Source organism: Prionailurus viverrinus, chromosome B1, assembly GCF_022837055.1.
Source record: "Prionailurus viverrinus isolate Anna chromosome B1, UM_Priviv_1.0, whole genome shotgun sequence".
Taxonomy (NCBI): Eukaryota; Metazoa; Chordata; class Mammalia; order Carnivora; family Felidae; genus Prionailurus; species Prionailurus viverrinus.
Window position 1 is genome coordinate 101,779,075 of NC_062564.1, and position 20,854 is coordinate 101,799,928.

Sequence of the window (20,854 nt, forward strand, 5' to 3'; positions counted from 1 at the left end):
CTTGGTGTCCTAATGACCTAAATCAATGTTCTTCAAAATATAGAGTACTATCCATTAGTGGATCATGAAATCATTTCAGTCAATCTCATCCAGCATTTTTTTAATAGAATACAAAATGTCAAAAGTACATCACACATAGAAAGGGTAAATACTGCTTAGAAAAGCATTACTTTCTTATACATACATTCATACACATCTAAATACTCATGTATACAGGTACACATGTGAGTACATGCGTGCACCATATTTGTGGATATATACATATACTAGATCACAATGAAATGTATTTTTCATTGTGTGTCATAGCCAACATTTGAAAAACACTGATCTAAATTAACCATCCCTTTTCTGAAATTGCCTAGCTTGGAGAAAGGCTTTTACTCATAGATTACTTCACTTCCGTTCTATAATTTAGAATTTATCTTTCTGGAAAATTAAGTCCTTATAGGACATTACCTGAAGAGGTACAAATAAGAAAAAGGGAGAGTAATGGTGTAATGGAATTTTATTCTGGAGAAAGGGCATGCCTACAGAAAAATGAGAACCCTTTCTTCCAGCTAATGATTGTTTTTCAGAAAGATTGCTTGAGTATAGGAAGTAGGTACATCTAAAAATCTTGTGAAGAAACATGTTCTTGGACAGTTCTCAGAATAGGTGCATTTTTCCTTATTCCCCACATGTAAGTAGCCCATACCAGCAGAGGAGGCTACGGTTGTGAGGTTGTCCAGAGATCGGTGGAAAAGTGATAGTTTAGCTCAAGAAGAGGTATATTAGCAGACCCATCTGGTCCAAATCTAAGCCTTGTTCTCCAATCACTTTATCAGCAACAAACGAAACCAATAGTGTCAACTTCATTATTTGCAGATTCACCCACCTGCTACAATTTATTTGTAACCCCAAAATCAATACTAAAAGAGCTTGCCTAGTCATTCACGGACATGTGTAGAGCAGGCAAAACGATGGAGTCACTAAACACTTTCCTAGCTGAGGTTGAAAAAGAACTCTTGTTTTCATTCTTCCAGAGACAACAAGAAGATGGCAGAGATGGTAGGAGGCAGTGCAGTGTACAGCAGAAAGTGCAGCTCGTGGGTGAGCCGGAGATTTGAATCCTAACTGGTATCTGTCAGTGAGGTGGCCTCCGGCAAGTCACTCAACATTTCTGAACTACCATTTCTCTTTTATAAAATAAACAAGTGAAAATCTATCAGAATGAGTTGTCTTGAGATTATAATGTATGGTAAGATATGTATATGTATATATTTATACTAAATATGCACTAAATATAGTAACGTTATTAGCATATGCTATTATATATAACACATTAAATATTTAAACATAAATATGTAACATTAAATATAAATATATACATACATTGCTAATGCAGTACTCACAGCAACTTTATAGAACATACTTAGCACTAAGAATGAGAATCGACTGTGTATTCTTACAGAGAGAAAAAAAAAGAACAAGGGGGAAATTTCAAATCAAATGTATATATAAACTACACGGGAAATTGTATCTCCTTAAATGCTTAAATTCACTTCTGTTTATAGTACTCTGAAACCAGTTACATTTAAATCATTTCTATTTATTAAACTCTGAATAGAAGATATTCACAAACGAGTATAAGAATGGTGAAAATACTAGTTTTGCTTTTAAAAAATGAATAGGTGCAGATAAAATTACTTCCACTAGAAGGAGCTCTAACCTTACTAATAAAATTTTTCAGAAGCAAACGAAGGATATGATCCACAGATTAAAATTACTGATTTACTTGAAATTAAGTTTCTTGTCTAAGCTCTGCTGCCACATTTAAAACACAAGATTTTTTAATAAAATTGTAAAAACCAAGCTGCCATTTAAACACATACAGTCCCTGTATAGTAGGTTATCGTCATCACCTAAGACTGCTGCGCCCTCAAGAGGTCACACTGGCTAGATCATCAAAAATCCAATCAACTGATGCCTGCAACCTGCAGCACTGTCTCAAAACACTCTAAAGATAAATACCATTTAATCTGTGTAGAACTACTACCTAACCCATAAAATAATGGGTAAGTTACTTCTCACGCAGGCCATTTCCTCATCTTTAAAAAAAAAAATTTTTTTTAATGTTTCTTTATTTCTGAGACAGAGACAAAGCGTGAGAGGGGGAGGGACAGAGAGAGAGGGAGACAGAATCAGAAGCAGGCTCCAGGCTCTGAGCTGTCAGCACAGAGCCCGATGCAGGGCTCGAACTCACAAACCGTGAGATCATGACCTGAGCCAAAGTCTGTCGCTCAACTGACTGAGCCACCCAGGCTCCCCTCCTCATCTTTAAGAAAGGGATAAATATGGGCACCTTGTAGGATGTTCGGAGTATTAAATGAGAGAAGAAAAGGTGTGTATGCATGTGTGTGTGCTAGTACACAGCTGGTGCACAACACACGCTGAGCTTTCCTTTCCCCTCTTCCTTTTATTTTACTGTTTGCTAAAATGTTATTAAGTTCTCTGAAAAATGTTTCCTGGTTTATAAGAAAAAAAAAATATGCTAATGCTCAAGCTTGAAATCTACAAAACTATCAAAAGAGAAGAAAACATTTTAAAATCAAACTAATGACTGGAAAATGTTTTGTGATTCTTGCAAACAGAATATCCAAGACGACTGGTGATATACTTTAACTGCATTGATAAGGTGATTCAAACAATTAGTCTTTGATGAGGGACTTTCAAAATCTAATAAATATAACTGTTTTATTAGATTGAATAATCAATGAGTTAAAATATATAATCAGGTACTTTGCTTGAACAGTCTTGATTAAAACTTATTTCTTGCCTATTCACGGTAATCTACTCCCTCCTTTACAACATCTCTGATTACACTGCGATCCAAGATGAAAACTACTGTGGAACATACATCGGTAGTAATTCCTCTCACCAAAAAAATCAGGGCAGACTCTAATCACACGGCAATACAGTCTCTAGTCCATACATTACATAGCACTCATCTAGCTTGTACTGTCTAATACAGTAGAACACTAGCCACTCGCCACGTGTGGCTATCGAGCACTTAAATGTGGCTAGTCCAAATTGAGGTGTGCTGGCAAGTTTAACATACACAGTGGATTTTTTAAGACTTAGTTTGAAAAACAGAATGGAAAATAACTTATTAACAGTTTTTTATAGTTATTATAAGTTAAAATAAAATTTTACAATTGGTGTAATACTAAATATTAATATTGAAATAATGACTAACTTACATATTAAATGAAATATTTCACCAACTTGATTTTCCTTCTTAAAAGTGGCTACCAGAAAATGCAAAATTATATATGTGGTTCACATTTGTGATTCTTGTTCTATTTCTGCTGGGCAGCACTCATTTAGATTGTCACCAAAGAAAAGCACCAAACCTGAGTGTCACATCCATTTCCTCAGCCTGAAGCACAGCACCCAATAGAGGCTGGACTTGAATGGCATCACCAACACTCACACCCACATTCTTTTGCGCCATTTCACTCAGGCCAACCTTGCCTCCAGGAAATCCTGCCACAGGCCAGGCCGTATAGACCTGCCCAGAACACATGAAATAAAAATATGAGAAAATAAATATTCATAGAAAATCATTAATTTATAAGGCAGAAAACTAAGCACAACTAAGTATATGGATCTGCAAAACACAGTCCTCACCCCCAAAGGACTTACAATCTGACACAAGTTACAAAAAACTTTATTTATTTATTTACTTACTTACTTATTTACTTATTTTTGAGAGAGAGAGAGAGCACAAGTAGGGAAGGGGCAGGGAGAGAGGGGAGCAGAAGATCAGAAGTGGGTTCTGTGCTGACAGCAGCGAGCTCAATGCAGGGCTCAAACTCATGAGCTGTGAGATCATGACCTGAGCCAAAGTCAGATGCTCAACCAACTGAGCCACCCACGTGCCCCCAAAAAACTTTTTAAATAAGTACTTAATTATGTCTTTTTGTGAAGATTAGGAATGATACCACGGTGAAATCAGTAGAAGATTTGAAAGGTAATTTACAAAAAAGAGACAAAGGCATTAACATGCAATAAGAAAATGGGAAAAAATACTAAAGACAAGCTAACTGTAAGCCTGGCACATAAACTTCATCCAGGAAGTAGTGAAGGAGCTGGCACAAGAGCTTCATGGGAACCTGGATCTCATTAGACTTAAATGTTAATGAAGAGAAGTGAAGATTTCCAGCTCCAGATAGTGGTCTGAGCTCACATATTTATAGTCTCCACAAAACACAGTGAAGAACTTTTTTTCGTTTTCTTTTTTAAGAATAATGAAAAGAATGAGAACTGTGCCATCAGCACCTAATGGATTTCAAATCATTTTCAGAGGACGCCACTGGATGAGAGAACACTGACTAATCAAGCAGCAGAAGACATAGCAGAGGCCGGCAGCAGGAAAGACCAACCTGGCAAAAATGATCCAGGAAAGGTTCTGGGTTTCGAGCCTCAAATATAACGAATAACAATAAGAACAAACAGCTGAAAACAGGAAAAGTAATCACATATTTGTGATGACACTCATATTTGAGAGGACACTCATACTACCAAACAACATTTCTATGAAGAAATACAATTAACAAACTGGAGGAGACAGGGCTGCTAGTGTGTGTCACCACCTTGGGAGAAAAGGCCTCTGTGTATATTATGACATTTAGAGGCTACTATTGCCAGGGTAGTCATAGATATCAAAGGAAGGAAAAGTTTATACAGATGTGAGGGTCATTTAAAATACAGTTTTTCATTTATTACTTTGTTGAAAACTAAAATAAAAAAGTCACAAATCTTTCTAAACTAAGGAAATGAAAAACACTCTTACCTCTTGTTTTCCATCCAAACTGGTAAGCAACACTGGTCGACCTATACATATATTTGCAGATTTCATAGTGTTGAGTCCAAGTTGAACAAGGGAATTTTGGAATGTTTTAGGAACTCTGTCATCTACCAAAAAGGGAAAGAAAATTATTTTCATACTATTTTATAACTACTGAAATTAAAGCCTGCTTTCTGTTGGGAGTAAATTAAAATCTTCTAGCCACATAACCAAATGAACGCACTTACCATACTCTGGAGAAACCACAGTTCCAATCCTCTTTATTTTAATGAAAAGACTTAAAACCAAACCTTTCTAAGGGTCCACTGACTGACAGTTTGAGTGCTAACTAAAAGAGGATGTCTTATGGGGAGGTATTAGTTTCCATCTTTTAAGAAATATGATCTCTAACTTTTTTAAGAACTGCACATACCTGCAACAAGCCTTTTCATACTTGCATAGCGACCTTTGTACTACAGATTCTAAGTCGAGTTGGCTACTAATATTCAAAGGCTTGAGCTGGGGAACTGGCATTTGGTTCTGGAGGGTTAAGTTACATTTCCACTTCTGATCCACATGATAGCAATTCAAGAGTTTTCTTTTCTAATCCCAGGAACATATGGATAAAATAGGAACACGGGTCTTATTCCTTAGGCAAGTACACACTGACCAAAATGACCATTCTGTTTTCAACTTTGGCCAAGGACAGGGACCAGAATTCAGCCCAGCTGACGACACTTCTGAAAATGATGTGCTGATATGTCCACCCCCACCCAACCACCTCCTCAAGTACACATTTGGTCCTTCTTTTGATTCTTTCAGCACCCTATGCTGTCAGATAGTAGCATTTATCATCATAATATACATTTGTTTTTCAGTCTGACTTTCTCCTAAACCCTGTGCTGCTTTGGCAGGAATTGGGTCAAATTCATCTTTGTATCTCCAATGCCTAGGAGTGCCAAATATAGCAGTCGCATAATAAACATCCATGAAATCAGTGAACATACTAGATGGCTACACAGCATTTTACTTTTCAGCACAAAATCAATGAAACACTTACGAAATTTTAGCTTGTCACAAACTTTGTTGCAAACTTTATTATTAGACACATAGACCATAATCATAGTTCTCTAATACTGGTGTTCCTTAATAATCAAAAAAAGGATACTTTGAGTTTAAAAGGAACTAAGTCAATAAAAATAAAATCATGAGGTGTATCTAATCTAATTATTTTTTGCCACTACAAAATAACTACACAACACACTTATTTTCTGTCATCAGCTGAGAAAAACAAAGCATCTCACAGAGCTAAGATTAACAGTACTGAACACTTTATAAAATAAGCATATTTCACAATATGAGGCTGAAAAGAAATTCAACTTTCCTACGAGCATCAGGTCTCTTAACATAGTTTACTCATCAATAACACCAAAGAATCCTTTTGATGACTTAATAATGTTCACTTTTCTGCCACTTCTTTCTAAACCTCAATAAATTACCCTTTCCTCTTGAAAATTACCTCCCAGGTATATCCAGTCCTTGGCAAGACTATAGGTTTTCTTCTTCCTTCCATCCTATCCTGCACATTCACCATGCACCAGAATTTGACAAATCACAGGCTTCTCTAAATACTCCACTTCCTCCTTATCACCAATGAAGATCATGTTCAAACTCTCATTCACTGGCCTTATTTCCTAATACATCTCCACACATTCTCTTACAGTCCTCATTCCTCCAATACCATACTTTAAAAACATACCTCAACATCCACTTTCCCTATTAACTATACGTTATTGAGCACTTTATGTGCCAAATTAACTAACGAGACAGTAAAGGTCATTTCAAACAACCATCCACTCTTCATTTGTTCTTTCAGCAAACATTTGCTATGTGCCTACAACATGGCAGATAATACGTTAGGCACTAGGAATACAAAGTGAACAAAAGCAGACAGTCCTTGGCCTCTCAGAGCTTATGATCTAATAGGATGAGGGAGTTATTAAACAATCACTGAATAATTCTGTAGTTGCAAACTAAGATTAATACAATGAAAGAATGACCAAGAGGGCCAGGAGAGCCTATAAAGTGGAATCTAATTGGGAAGAACCAGAGAATGCTTCTCCAAGGAAATAATGTTGAAATTCAGATCTGAAGGAAGAAGAGGAATTAACTAAATGAAGAGGGAATAAAGAGAATTCCTGACAAAGAGAACAGCTTGTACAGAAAAGTACTGGACAGAAGGAAGAATTATATACCTGAGTACACGCAGAATGGCAGGAGACAAGAAGGGGCCATGTAAGGAAGGTCTAGACCTCCCAGGGAAGTAGGCTGATAGGAAGCTGCTGGGCTCCTGACAGCAACTGAAGATCACTTAGGGGTGAAAAGCAAACTCATGACAAGATGTTCGTTTTTTTTTTTTTTTTTCCAACGTTTATTTTTGGGACAGAGAGAGACAGAGCATGAACGGGGGAGGGGCAGAGAGAGAGGGAGACACAGAATCGGAAACTGGCTCCAGGCTCTGAGCCATCAGCCCAGAGCCTGACGTGGGGTTCGAACTCCCGGACCGCGAGATCGTGACCTGGCTGAAGTCGGACGCTTAACCGACTGCGCCACCCAGGAGCCCCAAGATGTTCGTTTTTAAAGATCATTCTGGCTGCACAGTGGGGGAAAAAAATGGGGAGTGGCTAGTGCAGTAGTCCAAGTGACAGATGATGGTGTTTGAGATCAAGGTAGGAACAGTGGTAATAAAGAAGAGGAATGTAGGTGATAAACAGAACTTGGTAGTGGACTGGATATGTGAGATCTGTGAAAGAGATGCCATGGATGACCCCTAGGATTCTGAATTTTACAATGGAAAATTGAACAGGTCCTGAGTTTGTTTGGTTGTGAAAATATGCGTTTATGAGGTCAGTCTTTAAGTACCTTTGAAAAATCCAAGAGAAGAGGTATAGCGCAATGCTATACAAAGTGTGATCGGCAAACTATTTGTTACCAGTTCATGAAAGGATAAATACAGAAAACAAGGGTTTACTTAGAAGTTTTTATTACAATTGGACAGACTAATCACATATCTGTTGAATCTAATAAAAATTTCTATTTTTAAATTTATTTTCCTAGTAATTTCTTTTTATTATATTTACAACAGCACTAAGCTTTACATATGATATTTTAAAAACTTCCTTACAAAGTTTTAGTATTGGTCTAGAAGACAACTGAACAAAGACTCAGAAATAGTATATTTTACAAATATAATTACAAAAATGATGAGGGTATAGATGGAAAACTATGGACATTGGATGAGCTTGCCCAAGAAAAATTTGTACAGAGAAAAAAAAGGGTTTCAGGACTAAAAAATTGAAGAACTGAAACATCTGGCAGCCAAGTAGAAGATTAGCCTGCAAAGGAAAGTGAAAAACTACGTACCAACAAAAGGACAGAGAAAAACTAGGAACATTTAATGACACATAAGTCAAAAATTAAACTATTTTTAGAAAAAGGAAATGGTAGACAACACCAAAAGTTGCTGAGAGTTCAAGTAAGGGAAGTAATGAAGAGCTGTCCATTGTATTTACCAACAGGGATATGATCAGTGACCATGGCAGGGACAGTTTCCAAGGAATGATGGAATGGATACCAAAAGAGAAATAGGCTAATTAGGAGGTGAGAAATGAGGAGATAGAGACTACTCCATTAAAGAAATTTGGCATGAGGGGCGCTTGGCTGGCTCAGTCAGTAAAGCATGCAATTCTTAATCTCCATGTTGTAAGATACAGTTCCATGTTGGGTGAAGGGATTATTTAAAAACCAAATCTTAAGGGGCACCTGGGTGGGTCAGTCAGTTAAGTATCTGACACTTGATTTCAGCTCAGGTCATGATCTCACAGTTGGTGGGTTCAAGCCCCACCTCGGGCTCTGTGCACGCAGTACAGACCTGCTTGGGATTCTCTCTGTCCCTCTCTCTCTGCCCGTTCCCCCCACACACACTCTCTATCTCAAAAATAAGTAAATAAACTTTTTTTTTAAAGCAAATCTTAAAAAAAAAATGGCAATGAAAGGATGGACAGAGAGAGAGGGTGGTGATAAGAAGAAAATGTAGAACTTTTGTTTTGATTTAAAATGTAAGAGAAATCAGGTTTAAATTTCAATAAAAAGGGTCCAGTTAAAAAAGAGGTTGAATATGCAGGACAGAACAAGTTGTCCTCTGACCCCCTAAAGGAAACTGAAAACACCGTATTAACTCTAAAATTGTGATTAGGATCAACATTAGGCAGAAGTAAAAATCTTGCCACTAGGTTGTCTGGTGATCTGTTTTTTCGAAGCTGTAACACACAGCTTCAACCCAGAAGCTTTACCAACTAAATAACTTTTCAGGCAAATCCCTTCTCTTAACTCAAGGGGGCTGGTATCTGGGATAATGGCTTCAGAGTCAAATACCGCCTACCACTTAGTAAACCTGTGGAACCTGGAGCCAATCACGTTAACTATTCTTCCTTTGTAAAACAGGCATAATGATACTGTACCCATCTTCCAGGGTTTCTGTGAAGATTAAATGAGATATATATGTGACATAAGTAACCTACTGATAACAATAGTATGTAATTGATAGCTGTTATTAAATACCAGAACCTGTCTAACAGAAGAAAAAAAAACCTTAAAGGCTTTCATTCTCACAGACACAACGCTCTTAGGAAGATGCATCCACATCTTCACTGAACTGGGTGTCTAGTTTTCTGCTGTATGTATACCCTATACTCGCTAGCTTTAAGCAACTTCGCAGTTAAATATGTCGTTCATCTTAAACGAAGTAAAGTTTTTCAAGTATAACTTACAAATTCAAAACAATTCACAGAAGAGATGGCTTGACTTAGCCACGGATAAGCCGTTTCTGCCTGACTTCTTCAGTGTAGGCGTGGCTTCGGGCATCTTACAAAATTCTGTGCTACTCTCACACCTATGTCTCGACCAGTTTTCAGAAGCCTCTGCATCTTAAGGGCGGCATCGCTAGCTCTACGCTTTCTCAGGTTGCGCCCCCGGCCTCAGGTCTCCCACCCAAAACTCTTTACCCTTTTCTAAAAAGTTGGTCACCACCAGAGTCCCAGCCGCCGCCGCGGTGCCTGGCCCAGGAGGAGCCGAGGGTCCCGAAGAAGAGGAAGCAGAAGAGGGTGAGGTTGAACCATTCTCTGCGCTTCGATTCAGTCGTTTTCTGTTCTTCTTGGAAGACATGATCAGAAGGTAGCCTGAAAGAAGCAACTGCAAAGGCGGCTCAACGTGCACGTTCCTCTGGAAGAAAAACTTCCGGGGCAGAAGTCAACGAGGCTCCGCCCTTCACCGTAATCCCCAGAGTGGAGCGCAATTAGAGGGAGAACGGAGCGTTTTCAGAACTCGCCGTCTTTGAAGAAGCTGAAGAGGTTATGACTTTTACAAAGGAAGGTGGATTACGTAAACACAACCGTCATTTAGATTGTAAATTCCTGAGAGGATTTTTTTTTAAATCTCTGCCTGCCTTCCCTATTCCTGGACAAACGTCTGTTGACTTAAAAACAGGTGGAAAAGTTTCTCCTCAGCTTTCCTGGAACCAGCCAAATTCCTGAGAGGACCTGGTGGACAGGCCTTCGTGATCTCTTCGGTAAAGCGCTACGAAAGTGGCGTTAACTCAACTCTGAGATAGATGGGTGGCCCTCTTCTAAAATTTATGGTAATGACCTCCGCTCCTGACCTAGGCGGAAGGTTGATTTTAGGGGCCTAACGAGTGGTCGAATGGGGACTTGAAGATGCCGCTATTTCAGAGCGGGCGTTTCTGGCGCGCGGTGTTCACGCGGACCCGCGGCGAAAGGCTCCGGGCAGGGCACCGCCGGGCCTCGGGCGGTCCCGGTTGCAGGTGGGACGCTCTCGCCGGAGCGGACGTGCTGCGAGCCGAGCCGGACAGATTCGGGGGCATCTCGGTGCCTCTGGAGCGGTTTCGCGCACTGGACCGCCTGGACGCCGCCTCTTTCCAGAAGGTCTTGCAGGGCAAGTGTGCCTTGGCCAAGGGGTTCCCTGGCTTCCTGAGCGTTTCTAATGAAGTAACAGGGTGTCCTGCGTCCACCAGTCATGCTCTCGGCGAGTCAAGTACCGAGAGGGCAAATGTGACCTGTATCAGTTTCCCCTGTTTTGTTCTTGTTCCCTTTGCTGGGAGATTTCTGAGGCAGCTGGGTGAAATGGTGACTGTTGTAGACTTTGAGATCGGCAGCACTAGTTTCTGGTAACCTTTCTAGCGTGTGACCTTCGGCAAGTTCTGTAAACTACCGTTTCCCCTTCCATAAAACTGGTTAGCAACGCATAGGATTGCTGAGGGTGAAGTTGGGTAATGCACGTAAAGTGCTGAGCACGGTATCTGTCACATACTTAACGCTCAGTAGGTGTTAATATTATTTCATTATTATTGACTGTCATTTACTGATCCTTAGTTATGCGGAGCACTTTGCCCTAGACAAAACTATACAGGTGGTGGACAGTGAGTGGACCAGAGAGGTTCGAAGTGGTCAGTTTTGTACACAAATTGGATCAGGCTGACTCATCAAAAACTAGAGCTTGCTTCTAAAACAGAGCGACAAGTCTTTCATGATTAACCAATGAGCATGGTGGGCTGTTTCGGTCTTCAATAAGAAAACTCTTCACTCTTCTTGAACCTCAAGTCCAAAGATAAGATAGCAAGCTTGGGTGGAGGAGCCTTCATTATGAGAGAAGCCTGTGATTTGGCCGGAGTTTTTCAAACTGCCCATGAGGGTCCGTATGTTCGAATTGAAGGCATAGCGTAGAAATTCAGCCATTGAAAGATCTTCTCTTAAAGGAAACTTCAGATAATCTTTATCCTATTGCACAACATGGGAAGTGAGCATCTGTATTAATATAATTGAGCTAGTTATTTCATTCTTTAATTATTCTCACTCCCAAACTACATACCTGTTCATTTCTCTGTTCGTGAATAATTGCTGATTTCAACAATATCAGCAGTAGGAGAATCAAATCAGTGTTCATCCTCTAATATGTCTGCACATGTGTGGGTAGAGACTGGTATTTATTGCACACACTTGTCACTGGCCAGGTGATTAAAGCACTACCTTAGCCAACAAAGCAAAACAGGAGGGTTGGGGTTGGAGTCACACATCCAGGTTTCAAGTCCCAGGTTCTGCCAGGTGCTTACCCAGGCATTAGACAAATCACCACTGAAAAATTTGCCTCTTAGGTTGCTTATGCAAATAATGCCAGCCCTTTTTACTTTACTGGATAGATGTGGTGATCTAAGATAAATTATATGAAACTAGTTTATAATCTGTGTAGTACCATGTACCTATAGTCTTTAATAAAACATTCTATTACATTTATGAATTGTATTGCTAGACACTGGTTTAAGAACTTCACAGATATTCATTTAATCCTCATAACGATTCTGTGAGGTAGATACTTTTACCTCTATTTTAAAGGTGATGGTACTGAGGCACAGAGAGATTAAGTAACTTCCCTAGGCTCTAGCTCTAGAATCTGTTCTTAATGCATTATGTTGTCTCCAAGAGTTAGTGCAAATTTTGTTGTTAACTATGTCAAACTTGAGCTTTTTCACTCAATTGGAATGATTGGGGAAGATATGGGAAATTTCTGAGATGAGAGAAACATCCTATAATCTTTATTGGAGTGGGTTACACAGGTGTATGCATATATCAGAACTCATTAAATGTACACTCAAGATTTGTGCACTTCACTTTTTGTAATTGTAATTGTGTGTCAATTTTTAAAAGATTTAATCGGAAAAAGAGGGAGGTGAGAAGGATGTGACTCCATAGCCCCAAATCAAGAAGTCTTTATGAAAGGCTCCTATGTATTTTCACCTTGTTAGGTACATTGACTTTTAAAGAGGTAGAGAACATGGTCCTTAACAGTCACTTACTGCACATCTGGAGAAGAGAAGAGGGAAAGGAATTTAACCATTAAATAAATAATCAAGCCTTCCTACTACCACACATACACACACTTTGCAAGATTATTGTAAAGATTAAGTGAGATGATGGATAGAAAAAGTGGTTTGAGAAGTTTTTCTAAAACTGCAGTATTCTTAAAAAATAAAAAAGGGTGGGGGGGTTGCTGGGTGGCTCAGTAGGTTAAGCATCTGACCCTTGGTTTCAGCTGGTCATGATCTCACAGTTGGTGAAATCAAACCTGGGGTTGGGCTCTGTTCTGACAGCATGGAGCCTGCTTGGGACTCTCTCTCTCTCTCTCTCTCTCTCTCTCTCTCTCTCTCTCTCTCTCTGCCCCTCCCCTGCTTATGCATGCTCTCTGTCTCTCAAACATTGAAAAAAAACAGAACTGCAGTATTCATCACTCGTAAATTAAGGTCAATAATACTTGCCTTTTAGGGTTGTGAGAACTTAATGAGGTATTATATGTAGAGTGTCTAGAACTTAGTAAGGACTAAATATTAGCATCTTTTTCCCCTGGCTCAATCTTAAGTAATAAAGCAAGAGAATTTACAGAAATCAAAAACAGAAAAATCTATGTTCATCTTGGTATTATTTATAATAAGAATTAGAAATAATCCAAATATCCAAGAGTAGGAGGTTGGTTAAGTAGCTTTTGGTACACCTATCTGAGGAAAATTATGTAGTCATTAAAAATTTATGTTCATTAAAAATTTTAATGACATAGCAAAATGTTTACATTTAATGTCATAAAGACATGCTGTAAATTATATGTGGTATGATGTCAATTCCAGTGTTATGGGAAAATGTCAACATTTAAATGTTTATCTCTGCATTCTATTAAGATAATGAAGTTTTAATTTCATTATACTTTATTTTCAAAATTTCCCAGAACTAGTATATATTATTTAAAAACAAAGTTAGGGTTTTAACCACCTTGAAATTTATAAGCCAAAAATATTATCACAGAACTCTTAAAGAAAGAATAAATAGAAGCCCATAATGGTCATTTATAAAGATTAAAACTAAGGATGTTAAAAGGAACGGCATCAAAACGGAACCAATTATGTGCCAAGCATTGTGTCAGTTGTTACATTTTGGGATCCCCTGCCCCATTCTCCCAGCTAACTACAAGGTGAGGTGGATGTTTTAAGATGGCTTTTTGGAAGAGGTGACACCTTGAGATGAGTTTTTATTTCTCCCACTTCTTTCACTGGAAAATACTTACAGATTTTTCTCATCTGCATTTTAGCTGCAATACAGCAATGGAGGTCAGAAGGTAGGATAGCGGTATGGCTGCACATTCCCATTCTCCAAAGCCAATTTATTGCCCCTGCTGCTTCCCTGGGTTTCTGCTTTCACCATGCAGAGTCGGATTCATCCACACTGACACTGTGGCTGGGAGAAGGACCCAGCAGATTACCAGGATATGCGACACATCAAGTAGGAGTTGCAGGTCAGTTTCAAACTAACATTTTAGAGGCTCACTCCATTTTTTTCTTACAGCTAAGCGATAGTTTATTCATGTCTAATGAATAAATTGATGAAATGATTATCCTCCTTGGGACTATTGAGTAGTGCTTTAAATAAATGAACTTGGCCTTCTGAATTGGCAGAGGGCAGCACAAGAGAACAAGTTTGGTGTTTAGTTTTCCAGAGGATACATTTGAACAGTCTTACACAGGTATTTGAACTTCACTACTGAAATAGTAACACTGAATTGGGATCAGGGAATAAATTCATTACAGTAAAGCATATTAGGGTAAAATAAAAGGTAACTTTTAGGTTAAATTTAAGGTAAAGCAAAGATGTTTGATGATTTGAACATTACTTCTTAAAGATATTTACATTGTTACAGTGCCAAACAGTTGTTTAAAATAGCATAATTTAAGTATATTATGGAATTTTCAAGTCACTGATTCACTTCAGAGACATAGTTTTGAGAGAAGATTTTCTTTCGATTAATTGTAGGTGCATCAGAATCAACTGGAGAGCTTGCTGAAAACACACTGCTGGGCCCCACACCAAGAGTTTTTTATATCGTTGTGGGGTGTTGCCAGAGAATTTGCATTTCTTTTTTTTTTTTTAATTTTTTTTTCAATGTTTATTTATTTTTGGGACAGAGAGAGACAGAGCATGAACGGGGGAGGGGCAGAGAGAGAGGGAGACACAGAATCTGAAACAGGCTCCAGGCTCTGAGCCATCAGCCCAGAGCCCCACGCGGGGCTCGAACTCACGGACCGCGAGATCGTGACCTGGCTGAAGTCGGACGCTTAACCGACTGCGCCACCCAGGCGCCCCGAGAATTTGCATTTCTAAGAAATTATCTGCAGCTGCTATTGATATCAGTGCTGGTCCCTAAACCATCCTTTGGGAACCAGGGTTAAAAAAATTTCTAGATTTCTAGGGGTGCCTGTGTAGCTCAGTCGATTGGGTGTTCAACTTTGGCTCAGGTCATGATCTCACAGCTCATGCGTTCAAGCCCCACGTCATGCTCTGTACTGACAGCTCAGAGCCTGGAGCCCGCTTCCGATTCTGTGTCTCCCTCTTTCTCTGCCCCTCACCTGTTGATTCTCTCTCTCTTACTCTCTCTCTCAAAAATAAACATTAAATTTTTTTTTTAATTCCTAGAATTCTGGAAAACTGAAATAGTAAAAGATGCCTCATGACTTAAATGAAAACAGTATTATATGTAAATTAGTAATTTGACCAATAATTGTATTTATTTTACCCTTCATATAATTTATAAGAGTTTTTTGAGGTAGTTTGCACCTTTGAAATTAAAAAGAAGTTGTTCAAGGATGTCTAATGTTTTCTGTGTCCATGATCTCGCTTCCTTGTAGCAAGTAGAGGTATTTAGAAATTTCCATTCAACTCTACTTCAAAAGACTACTTGATAATTTGATAGCACCTTCGCACTACATTAGAAAGTCATACTGACAATTATCAATTCATTGGTAACAGATTTTTAAATTAGACTTTTAAATCCAGTTATTACTGCAGAATTGGTAATATATGTATACAGAGTATCCTATGAAGCCCTTGTTTATAACTAAATACTATAGTTAAGATATACTATAGGAGTTCCGGAAGTGAGAGATCAAGAACTTGAGCAATCTTCAAGTGTAACTATGATCTACATGAAGTGGCTATTGGGGGTGGCGATGAAATCATGTAAGGAATTGTTCTGGAAAGCTACAATGTTTTTTAGATGAAGGGAAAAGAGCTGACATTTATTGATATAAGCAACACAAAGAAGGTGTGGCTGGTGAACATAACACCCCAAAATATGCCACTTTGATTATTTTGAGCTTGAGAAACACTAGATATAGCAAGGGTCTTCTGCCTGCCCCTTTTTACATAAAAGTAGGGCATAAATTTCTTGTACCAGGAAATTTCTTGTATCAAGGAAGATGGGGAGTTGACACCAAGATGAGTCTGTACAAATAAACCTTACTAAAATAACCTTTGTATTCCCATTAGTTTCCCCCATGTATGTCCTCGTCGTTTCCCCACAATTTACCTCCCTTAGCCCAAACCCTTTTTTCTGTGGTCTTGTCATGTCCCCATAATTTATTGCTGTTTGTTAAAATGGTATATATGCCTGTGGGTCTGACCACTTTTTTGGGATTTTCACTTCTTTTTATCAAGTCCTCCATCATCACCCCAGGCCAAGTAAACCTCACATAAAATGTTTATATTTTTTTTCTCCATTAATCTATCTCCTGTGAGTTCAATTCTCAGCCCTAGACACAAAACCTAAGTGGGTAGGGGGAAAATCTTTCCTTCCCTACACTGGAATGGAGTGACCTGTGGCTTTGTTACTGTTCTTAAATCACAGCAAGCTGTCTCAGCCTCAGAACTTTCACACTTACTGGCTCCTCTTCCTGCAGTGCTTTTCCCCAGGGTTTTGTTTATCTAGCTCTTTGGAGCTGAAGTTTCTGCTCCAGCAACTTCTCAAAAAACTTCTGACCTTCCTGTCTAAAATAGAGTCCTCCTGCATGCCATCATCCTTGGTCCCTTTATCCAGGTCTGTTTTTCTCTATAGCACTTACCACAATTTGAAATTCTGTCATGTACTTCATTTCCCCCACAATAATATAAACTCCATGAAGGCAGATATTTTGTCTTTTCCACCACTGTATTGTCAGGTTCAGAACAGTGTCTGGCATAAAGTACATGATCAATAAATATTTCTTGAATGAATAATTGGATAGCTCTTCAAGTGGAAACATGAGACCCCAGAGAACACAATTGTATGGGGAAGGGACATCGTTGCACAGTGAGAAGAATACCAACTCAGAATCCAGACAGTTTTAGCGCCGTGTGAACTTGGGCACTCAAAATAATACCACTCACACAATTATTATGAGTAATACCTGAGATAATGCACATAAAGCACTAATCATAATATGATAATCTATTTAATCCCTGATCTTTGTGTTGATTTAACTTTTAAGGTGTGACCAGCAGGGGTCGCTCACATTGTGCTTTAGTAGTGTTAGGTTTGTCTTTGAAATACTTTGCTCATGTTTAAAATTCATTAGGGAAAAGTACACTTTGAGTAATCACAAATTATTAAAATTTAAGAGTAGGTTTCCTTGCCATTTCTTTGGTAATTGTAATTGTAAAGTCCAATTCAATTAAGTTATAATTTATATTTTCTAATAGAAACCAACATTAACATTAATTATATCTTACTGGTTTTCCTTCTTTTAAACATTAAATGTGGTGTTTTCATTTCAGAGAAATTTGTCATTCCTTATACATAGCTATCCTCTTCTGTATTTTATTGCAACATAAAATGTTTGCAATCACCTCATGTTGTATATAATTTGTTTTTTATTTATTTATTACCTCCTCATACACACACCAGAATGTGGCCCCATCAAGGATCGGGAATTTTGTTTTGTTTACCACTATAGCACCTATAAAAATGCCTGACACATAACAGGGCTCAATATATAGAGAACCCATATGTATTAGGTATAGGAACTCAATTGATATTGAAAGAATGGAAGAGTATATAGAAAGTATCTTTTACAATATTTCCTCACATTACGTAAATACAGATTATTTATTTATGTGAACATTTATTCATTTTTGAGAGACAGAGACTGAGAGCGAGTGGAGAAGGGGCAGAGTAAGAGGGAGACACAGAATCCAAACTAGGCTCCAGGCTCTGAGCTGTCAGCACAGAGCCCAACACAGAGCTCAAACCCACAAACAGTGAGATCATGACCTGAGCCAAAGTCAGATACTTAACCAACTAAACCACCCAGGTGCCCCCAAATATATTTAAATTATAACATTTAAAAGAACCTAATATAAACCATTATGGTGTCATTTGTATTTTTGACCCAGGATTGCCCAAAGAGAAATAAAAAACAAACCTTATTTTTGAGTACCTAATGCCCAGTGTGCATGGCAATGTGTATGATGAATGAATAAGTAAAAGAAAAGGACTAGAACTTAAAACATATATAAAGAAATATCCCAAAGCAATATATTGAGATGTTATAAAGTCATATACACATGTCATAAAGAAATATAAGTGGCTAGGGCGCCTGGGTGGCTCAGTCAGTTAAGCATCCGACTTTGGCTCAGGTCACGATCTCGTGGTTCATGAGTTTGACCCCCAAGCCGGGCTCTGTGCTGAACAGCTCAGAGCCTGGAGCCTGCCTTGGATTCTTTGTCTCTCCTTCTTTCTGCCTCTCCCCTGCTTGCACTTCACCTCTCTCTCTCTTTCTCTCTCTCTCTCTCTCTCAAAAATAAATAAACGTTAAAAAACTCAAAAAAAGAAATATAAGTGGCTTCAGGTAGGTCTTGCACTGAATATTAAGATATTTGAGATTTAGATCATCAGGGGCACAATACACGTTCTATACATAGCAATTCAAAGAATAAAAATGAGAATGGAAAAGTCACTACATTCAATAAATATTTTTTAAGCACTTAAGATTAGACACTAAAATAAGTGCTACAGAAGAATAAAATAATTCTGTAACCGTGTACCGTCAGGAATAGATACTGAAAAGAGAAGAAGCTTATGCAGATAATTATCCTACCACTCAGCATATGCTAGATCCATCATTGGTTTTCCAAGTTGTTAAAAGAACCCGAATAACTGAGCAATCAGTTTATTACTAGAGAAATTTTACAAGTGTTCATTGATGAGGTGGTAATTGAACTAGGCCTTCCAGGATGGGTATAATTTTGATGACCACAGGTAAGAGTATGGGAAGAGTCTAAGGTGAATGAAATTAATGTTTCTCAATTATCTTTCATTGTTCCCCCAACAGGAGCTGTATTTGATGAAAATACTAGAAAAATATTAGTTGTACAAGATCGAAATAAAGTAAGTTGCTTCTGTTTTTCTTTTATTTTTTTTTTTTAATTTTTTTTTCAACGTTTATTTATTTATTTGGGACAGAGAGAGACAGAGCATGAACGGGGGGAGGGGCAGAGAGAGAGGGAGACACAGAATCGGAAACAGGCTCCAGGCTCCGAGCCATCAGCCCAGAGCCTGACGCGGGGCTCGAACTCCCGGACCGCGAGATCGTGACCTGGCTGAAGTCGGATGCTTAACCGACTGCGCCACCCAGGCGCCCCCTGTTTTTCTTTTAAATATGATTATTTTTTAATTCCAGTATAATTAACATATAGTGTAATACTAGTTTCAAGTGTACAAAATAGTGAATCAGCAATTCTATACTTACTCAGTGCTCATCACCAAAAGTGTACTCTTAACCCCCTTCACCTATTTCACCCATCCCCCTACCTGTCTCCCTCTGGTAACCACCAGTTTGTTCTCTATGTTTAAAAGTCTGTTGTTCTGTTTGCCTCTTTTTCTCTTTGATCATTTGCTTTAAGTTGCTTCTGCTCTGTAAATTGCTTTCTAAATGTTCAGCTGTCTCTAGAGAAAATGTAGAAATTTTGATATGCTCAAAGAATTACAGAAAGATATTTTAAAAGTTCTTTCTAGGAGAACATGGATGGCTCAGTCAGTTGAATGTCTGACTTCAGCTCAGGTCATGATCTCACAGGTTGGGAATTCGAGCCCCACACTGGGCCCTGTGCTGACAGCTCAGAGCCTGGATCCTGCTTCGGATTCTGTGTCTCCTCCTCTCTCTCTGCCCTTCCCCACACTGGGTCCTGTGCTGACAGCTCAGAGCCTGGATCCTGCTTCGGATTCTGTGTCTCCTCCTCTCTCTCTGCCCTTCCCCACACTGGGTCCTGTGCTGACAGCTCAGAGCCTGGATCCTGCTTCAGATTCTGTGTCTCCTTCTCTCTCTCTGCCCTTCCCCACTTGTGCTCTGTCTCTCTCAAAAATAAACAGACATTAAAAAAAATTTAAGTTCTTTCTAAGCAGTTATGGATCATTTGGATATTTATTTAATTCAAAAAATACTTAGGCAGGCCTTGAAAATGTCAGGATAACCTCAGTGTTGCTCACTGTCATATTATGGCTACAGAAAAATTAAAAATGACTATATTTAGTTGGGAAGACAACTGTGTTTCTCACAGACTGTCGAGATATTCGTCATTCATTCGGTATTCATTAAGCTTTCTCTATGAGCCAGATGCTGAGGATAGGAAGATTATTTAAGACGGTATCTCTGATGTCCTGCAGCTTGCTACCTATTTGGGAAGGCCATGGTCATACAAAGGATGGTAACAATTACTTTGCTTATAAAACAAAACCCTGAAGACTTCTCAGAGGAGATGAATATCAAACTGGGTGTTGAAGAATGAGTAGGAGCTTACCAGGCCAAAAAGAAAGTTAGGATAGGAAAACAGAGTAGAAAATTAGAATGGCATGTAAAAAAGTACAGAGAGTTCAGAAAGGGGCTAACATGGTATCTTAGTTTGTTCAGGCTACTATAACAAAAATAACAGACTGGCTTAAACAACAAACATTTATTTCTCACATTTCTAGAGGCTGGACCAGGATTGAGTGTCTGGTTAGTCCCTCTTCCCAGTTCATAGATGTTCATCTTTTCACTGTGTCCTCACATGGCAGAAGGGAGAAGGGTTCTTTCTGAAGTCTCTTATAAGAACACTACTGCCTTTC

General features: G+C 38.7%; 2 protein-coding genes across 9 annotated transcripts in view; one reads left to right on the forward strand and one right to left on the reverse strand.

The window, feature by feature from the left end:
* SPATA5 (spermatogenesis associated 5) overlaps positions 1–10,100 on the reverse strand; it is a 370,905-nt gene extending 360,805 nt beyond the window's left edge. For 6 of the 7 annotated variants that reach the window (XR_007151708.1, XM_047856894.1, XM_047856888.1 and 3 more), the window contains exons 1-3: positions 9,892–10,100; positions 4,835–4,956; positions 3,393–3,550 (exon numbers count right to left, since the gene is read on the reverse strand). Coding sequence is in view for 6 of the 7 variants with exons in the window: in XM_047856894.1 (XP_047712850.1) it covers positions 3,393–3,550; positions 4,835–4,956; positions 9,892–10,051 (440 nt within the window). In the remaining variant the exon portion in view is untranslated. Of the gene's footprint in view, positions 1–3,392; positions 3,551–4,834; positions 4,957–9,657; positions 9,869–9,891 lie in introns of those variants that run through there. The other variant, XM_047856889.1, reaches the window with a different exon arrangement.
* Positions 10,101–10,542: 442 nt separating this feature from the next.
* The window catches only part of NUDT6 (nudix hydrolase 6), a 36,296-nt gene continuing 25,984 nt past the window's right edge, over positions 10,543–20,854 (forward strand). The window contains exons 1-3 of one of the 2 annotated variants that reach the window (XM_047854963.1): positions 10,543–10,837; positions 14,033–14,236; positions 19,083–19,138. In XM_047854963.1, coding sequence (XP_047710919.1) covers positions 10,600–10,837; positions 14,033–14,236; positions 19,083–19,138 — 498 coding nt within the window. In that variant the 5' untranslated portion in view covers positions 10,543–10,599. The remainder of the gene's footprint in view (positions 10,838–14,032; positions 14,237–19,082; positions 19,139–20,854) is intronic. The other variant, XM_047854964.1, reaches the window with a different exon arrangement.